Source organism: Poecilia latipinna, unplaced genomic scaffold (genome assembly GCF_001443285.1).
Source record: "Poecilia latipinna isolate Pla-1442-1.1 unplaced genomic scaffold, P_latipinna-1.0 Scaffold2427, whole genome shotgun sequence".
Taxonomy (NCBI): Eukaryota; Metazoa; Chordata; class Actinopteri; order Cyprinodontiformes; family Poeciliidae; genus Poecilia; species Poecilia latipinna.
The window spans coordinates 3624-11290 of NW_015115043.1; the positions used below are offsets into that span (position 1 = coordinate 3624).

General features: G+C 36.9%; 1 protein-coding gene across 1 annotated transcript in view; it reads right to left on the reverse strand.

The window, feature by feature from the left end:
- Positions 1-2869: 2869 nt before the first annotated feature.
- The window catches only part of LOC106937734 (adenylate kinase isoenzyme 5), a gene marked incomplete at its 5' end in the record, with an annotated part of 82111 nt that continues 77313 nt past the window's right edge, over positions 2870-7667 (reverse strand). The window contains 2 exons of the mRNA XM_015019391.1: positions 2870-2961; positions 4178-4217. Of these exons, the coding sequence (XP_014874877.1) occupies positions 2909-2961; positions 4178-4217 (93 nt within the window). The remainder of the gene's footprint in view (positions 2962-4177; positions 4218-7667) is intronic.

Here is a 7667-nt window from a genome sequence, read left to right on the forward strand (position 1 = left end):
CACAGTAGAACTGTATAGTCCTGTGACGGCGTTAGCTCATGTATGTCAGTCTTTAGTTTCAGTTGCTACCGGTATCAAGCTGTTGCTTAGTTTTCTGCCGTGCCGCCTGAACTGGACTGTCGAGCGTTTCATCAATAAATTCATCATTTTCTTCATAACCCGGGTTCTCTGCGTCTCTCCTCACCACCAACCATGACACTGATACACTGATCATCCATCCTGTTGTCACTTCACTGCAAAAACACAAAATCTTACCAAGTATTTTTGATCGAGTTTCTAGAGCAAATATCTCGGTTTGTCAACTTGTCAAGTTTGCTAACTTGCAACTAACTTTTTGGCAAGCTAAAGCAGATTGTTTTACGCTGCTAATTCTTTCATATTGATGGAAAAGTTCCAGTTCCATTGGCAGATTGTTTAACTTGTAAGTCAATTTTCCCATATCTACCAGTAGAACAAGTACTTTTTCATAAATATTAAGGAATTATTGACTTAAAAGGTTTGGAAATATGCTTTTTCAAACCATTCTTAACTAACGAAGCATCATAATCATACCTGTCATTTGCTAAAAAAAAAACCTTTAACCCAATAAACGGCTCAACTAAGCCTGGTGTGGAGCAGGGAATATATCGCCATGGTAACTTATGTGTTACGAATCGGGGATTAATTAAGCCAGGACATCTGGCTTAATCCGCTATCCTGGTTTTGTGAAACATCCCTGGCGTTTGCTGTAACCAACACAAGAGATGACAATGGATGAGCTGCAGAACGGATGACGGCTGCACAGATTTATATTATTCATGTCTCACTAAAATAAATGTGGTCTTGACGGTGATGTAGAGCATCTTAATCTGAAAGGACCAAAAAATAAACATGTTTTTATTCTCATCAAGGCAAAGTTGTTTCTGCCATGAAGAAAGTCATTTATGCAACAGACATAATGCACTTTTACTCGAATAGGTTTTATATTAGAGCTATAATAGAGTTTATTATTGTTTCTCTTACATTAAATCCCTAATTTCAAGGTGCTGTATGGATAAACAATTGTGCACTTATGCAAACATAAACAAAGTGCAGCAAAAATACAAAAATATACTCGAATTTAGACACTAAAATAAAAAGGTAGAGCCCACTAATGGACTGCAGGATGTCTCGGCGTCCTGAATCGTCTGAGTGTTTGAATAATGCTGGTTGTGTTTGCAGGGAGGAATATGTTCAGTGGTTATTTGCAGCCCAGGGCAGAATCTGCTGTTGGTAAATGTGATGAAGCTCCATCCAGAGGACAGACAGGTGATGGGTGGGATATGAAAGGTCTCCTGGGAGGAATCTGTGCGTCCCTGAGGCCACAGGAAATGGATATGCCATCCAGAGAGGGGAGAGGGCATCGTATGGTGTATTTATTTATATTTTGGACAATATTTCTCTAAAGCTTTTGCATCCCACACAGGGACAGTATGTTAGAAAACTCTCCTCAGAGGAATGATGCCGTTTCTTGACTAGATTGCTTTTTACCAAGGTGTTGGTAAGAGGTTGGACATGATGCGAGTAATCAGGAAACTGTTTCCATTTGTTCTCCGTTTATGAGGAGAAGGTTGTGGCCTCGTCTGATGGCCCTGAAATCCTCGTAAACCGGTAGATTCGGTTTGATTGGGGAGCAAAATTACATCTGCTTTTGCTTTTTCTCTGCACTGTCAAATGAACCAAACACTTTGAAAACCTGTTCCCTTCCTCACCTGTGGGGGCGCTGCACCAAGAACTACTGCATGGAAACGACACCCAAACTTCAGAAGAAGACATTAGTGCAACTTAAACAAAAATGGTGTCATCAGATTTTAGTGTTTGCAGGATTTCTCTTTTGTGTTTGGTAAAAAGCCACAAATTATTTCACCTGCCAGCGCTTGACACACGTTTGCTTTGATTGTATTTACCCAGAATGCCCTGCGCTGTAGTCCACTTCCTGCTTTTACTTTGGTCTCCGGTCTGCTTGGCATTTATAAATTGAATAATGTGATAATACTGATCGCCGCATTTCTTTTTCTTTTGTCGCAACGTCCCTATCGCCCTCTTTAAACTTTGACAGCTAAACTATGTTTCACTTGTGGGCTAAAGCACTGAGAGGTCCCATTTACAGAGCCAAATGTACAACTCCACAGCCATAAAAACATTAAAACCCATCCAATATTGCATCCAAAAAATATGCAGCTCTGTCTCAGAGAGAAAAGAAAATGCTGCCTTTTTCATAGCATTCAAACATCTTTTTAAATTTTTTTACCGAAAATATAATTAAATCTGAGCATGTAACAGTCATTAAAGCATGTGAACATGCATTAGAGATTTAAGCTTTTCAGCTTTAAACTGCTGGACCTATTTTTCTTTTTAATTGCTTCTTGTGCAGCTCTTTTGTAACCACAGCTGTTATCATCATGTAACAATAAAACCTGATTTTTTTTGTTCCTGATGAACCTCTAAAAAAATGAACACAAGTGTCCGTTTTTTACCTGAACTGCAGTTTGAGTCTTTTTGAATATACAAGTTCTGCCAATTAGGTTTGATGGCTTTGTTTGAACATTTAAACTATTTCATAACAGGAGCCATCAAATAAACAAAATGTATTTTTAAATAAGTTTTCTTTAGACATTTTACTTATTTCAAAAGGTTGTTTTTCAAGTTGCATGTAATTATTTAACTGCATATTTCACAATTTCATTATATAATTATTCATTTGTCTATTTAATAATTTAATTACTTAATGTTTTTAATAATTTTATGATGCATTTAATTAATTAATTAATTAATGGGAGATTAACACACATATTTTATGGTATTTATATAATTTTGTCACTCCTGACCCTCCATACTTTACATCTTTAGTATAATCATATAAGGCGTTGGTGTTTGAGTGATTTAAGGTTTACGTACCAATCATGAAGATGACCTTTGGTTTCTTCTTTTCTGTGCAGTGACCTGTCAGAGGAACAACAAAATGTGTTCAAACATTTCATTCAGACCAAGATAAAAGGCTGTGTTGCCTTTTCGATCACACTTTTTTTTCTGTGACCTGAAAACCAGATTTTTATTTTCCAAAGGTGACGACCTCTCTGTAAATCTGTCCATTCTGAAAATCAAACCTGGACCGTGAACAGTTCACTTAAAAACCTCAAAAGTAAGAACGAGTCGCAACTCAAACTTGTCATCATTTCACAAGACGCACAGAATTTTTCTCCTTTTCAGTCTTTTTTTTTTAAATGCAACAATAAAAACGTGAAACTGGGTATTTAAAGACGCCTTTAGGCAGAAATCCCATTCAACATTTTTATTTTTTGTGCTGAAAAATTTTCCAATCCTTATAAAACTAACTCTGACCAGAGCAAATGAGCACAGAGGTTCAGTGGAAAACAAATTGATTTTTTTTAACCAAAAAAGGCAGTTCTTGTTGAAACTTGCTGATTAGATTTCATTGTTTTTGAAAAATGCTGCAAAAAATTTGACACCCATTACAAAGTAGTTAGTTTGCACTTCCTGCCAGTTTTGTTTGTTTTCCCTGCCAATGTTCAGCGATTAATATTTTTGAAAAGTTATTTTAGTAACAGAGACTTCATAATACATTTTAATTACTGTTTCAGTTGTTTTATTTATTATGTCCTTTAGAAATTAATGTCTATTTATCTTTGAGAGCGTGTACTTGCATTAATGTTTTTATTGAAAACTGTCTCAAACTGATATTAGTTTATTGCAATAAATAATTTCTGGAACAATTTATCATCCAGGAAAATTTATCGTGACAGCCCTGAAGGTATTTTAAACTTTTATGAGCATGAATAATAAAACTGAAACATTAAAGCCTGACATTCATGCAGCTCTTTAAGCAGCTTGAATGCAGTTTGTTTTGCCGTCCGTCTGTTGGAGATGAGCGACATCGGGCCTGAATCCACTGACCAGCCTCCCCAGATGATAACGGCTCAATACTGTTGATGCAGAGTGACAAACCCAAACTGACGTCGGCCGTAGAGGGAAGTTCATTCATTTGTCTGGTCAATAATGCTAATAATGCTGCAACGCTTTTGGCAGTTCCAGATAAAATGCCAAATGTTTCTAATTAAATCAGCAGCTGGGACAGAAAATATGGCGCACAAGTTATTTTTCCTCTCTCATTTTTAATTAGCATATCTAGTAAACTTACTTTCTGTGGCTCCTTCAGCATACTCCTCCTCTTCATCAGCCTGGGGAAGGAGAGAAGTTAAGATGTTATCTGTTGTGTTTTAATCTGATTCTTTGGTTTTTAGAAATTCAGATGGCTTTGAAATGATTCACAAGTTTAGATATTGTTTATTGTGTCCAATGTCAAATGTGAATTGTTTTATTTATTTACATTATAGTCATTTTTTTTAGTTTGCATGGAGAAACTCCTGTTGGTTTTCTTAGCAACCCAGAACAAGTGCTAAACTAAGTAGCACTTTGTTTTATTTTATGAAATTAGATCACATGTTCAAATTTCATGAGTTAAATGTCTGCAGAGCATTGTTTTGGTCAGGCTGAATAAAAAGTTATGTTTTTATTCTTTTAAGTAAATTTTCTAGTCCTCGTATCCAGATTTTTCTACGTGGGTGTTTTTTAAAAGAAGCCAATTGAAACATGCTGTTTAGCATTTTAATCAGTTTTTATTTGCTGTGCTGCCACATCAAACAGTCGAAGCAGCAACTATTTAAAAAAAGGAAAACAAAACCTACCAAACTGTGATTTGTGTCCCATTGCACTGCATATGAATATTCATTTATTCATACTTATTTCTCACTGAAACAATCCTTTTGGTCTCGGCAGATGAAGAACCTTGATGGCAAATGTTGCATTTGCAGAAACAAAGGTATTTAATTAAGTCTCTTCATGAAAAACTGTACAAAATTTGACAAACCTGAGAATTAGATTTGAGTTTCTGACTGGTAATCAACGTGAACCACATCAAAAACTGAGTCATTTCTATTCAGTTGAATAAAAAAAAAGAAATGCATCCAAAGTAGTGAGTTAATGTAGCAGTGAGTCTGTTGGCATTTTAAACAGTGCAGATTGTGCAACGCATTCAGAAAAATCTGAAACAAACAACTATTGTCTTCCCTCCTAACAATTCAGCGTGAGCTTTCATCACCTCCTGCTTTTCTTTCACATCCCACTGAAATGCGTTTGGATATGCAAAGGCTTCGCTTAACGTCTAAAGAACGGCTTTCATCATGCACTGAATGCTCAGTGAGGTGATTGTCTGGCAGCTACGTGCAGAAAAGAAAGCACAACTGCGAAATGTGTTCTCGTTCCAGTCCGAGGCGGCTCCAGACAATACGTTTTGTGCTCTTTTTGTAAAGCAAAATCAAAGCGAGCTGCACGGCAAACATAATAGATCTTTTGATGAAATGTTTCACGAAGCGACGTATGAGTTTTAATTTGATTCCATCCGCCGTTCTAACACAACTCCCAGAAGATTTATCTGCATTTCTGTAAACAGGAGGTAATTAAAACCGCTCTCACATCATGAATGACTCGGGTTGCTCCGACACCTACAGTGTTTTCCTCCATCAGTGAAACTAATTTTATTAGGGCAAAAGTTATAGTTGTTTGACGTTTAGAAATCGAATCCTTGCAGATGAGGTCAGGGTGAAGTAATTAGTTACACGCAAGACTTTTTTTTATGTTTTGGAAGTTAAATATGTGCAGTTTCTTGTTCAGAGCTAACTGGGCAAATCTGGACACCCTGTTGCATTAAAACTGCAACTTTTTTTTTTCCTGCTTCTGTTTGCTTTTCACTGGATAAACATTGGAGATAAACCCCAAAAAACATAATTACAGAAATAGGAAGCGGTATCTGACATCCTCAAACTGCTGCTAATGAAATGGATGAATGTGAGAAAATAAATTGCGTCCTAAAAATTTAACTTTGGTCAAACAACAAATGCAAAGCAAATATGACAGGGGAGCTCTTTTCACATTTATTCTGCATGTATAAAGTGGTGGAGGAGAAAAATGTTTCAGGAAGTGAACAGAAGATTACAAATAAAACTCAATATCTTTTCCCTTATGATTTTAAACAAGAAAAATGTAATATTCACGACTACAAATGGGAGCATTGTAGTACCAGTGGCTCTCCAGTAGGTGGTGACAATGTCAACATTAAACACTTCAGCTCAGCTCTGTGGCTTTGGGATGAATTGGAGCAGAGTTTGCAAGTCAGGGCTTCCCGTCCAACATCAGTGTCTGACCTTAGAAATGCACTTATGGAAGAACTCTCCCATAAAAACACTCCTGGATATTATAGTCAGCCTTCATGTTGTTTGGTCAATGTTATAATAAAGCCTTTCAGTAAAGAACGGGATGTCAAAGTTCATGAGCGTGAATACTTCTGTTGTTACTTGTTTTTATTGTGATTTAATAAAAACAAAATCAGTGCTTTGACTGCAGAGGTGATTACAACATTTGGATGCCTGTTGCTGTGAAGCCCAAGCATAGCTGGAGTTTGGGGATCGGTGGAGCCTCTCGGGTAAAAAGTGGAGCCCGGCGCTGTTATTGGTGATAAATAAATGGTGTCAGTGTGGAGGAGTGGGTGCCAGTAACAAGCCAGCTTGTCATGTGGGTACACCAACTGGTGTGATGACTCACAGGCAGAAACACATGCACGGCACACAGCACTCCCACGCGATGGGTATAAAATATTCATGCATGAACGCCAAAACCCTCAGTAAGACGCACCGATCAGTTCATTTGTAGGGAGGAGATACAGTAGAGACGATGCGCTCAGGCTTACACAAACATCCAAAAATAACTCCATCTGTTATAGATTTTAACTGCTTTCATTGACTTGGCATTTACTGGAATCTGATTTGGAGCTTTTAACCCATTTTCTGTTGTGCATGTTAACATAAATCTTTCATTGTTTATACATTTAATTGCATGATACACCTGAGAGTCCGTTAGACTCTGTTTGATTGGGGACCAAAGTTGCAACATTTGTTATATTTTCAGCTGCTGTGGTTCATTTTCACACAGCACTGAGTCAAACAAGCCAAATTAACCAAAACCTGTTCCCCTCCTCGCCTGTGGTGGCGCTGCACCAGGGAAGGAAATGACTTAAAAACCTCTGAAGAAGACAATAAGTTTGTTCACGTGGTGAACAAGCCTCATCCTCCAACCGCTTCCTGTCGTTGTCTTCATCTTCTCCGCTAATAGTAACATCCGCTTGTTGATCACGTGACTCGCATGATGTGAATTTTTTCTTTTCCATTGCAGTTTTGCAAAATATACAAATTTCCATACAGCCTAAAAACCAAAAACATTTTTTCAGAATGGCCTGTTTTCATCTAGCAAAATTATTTTTGTAATGCCAGTTTGGACAATTACATGGTCATTGGGAACTAAAATAGCTGCTTTCTCCAACCATTAAATCAGCTTTTCTAGCTTGACAAGCTGAACTTTTTCATGCATGAATTGTGGCTCTTCATGTCAGGATATTTTTCCAACGTGCTTTTGATTTTCTTAAAGCATGAAAACAAGTGGGGATTTTTTTTAATGTGATTAGTTGTAATTTTCTCCAAATACAAAGTTATTTGGAAAATACATCACTAGTATTGTTCTTTAGGGGTTCCTTGATGTCATGATATATATATATATATATATATATATATATATATATA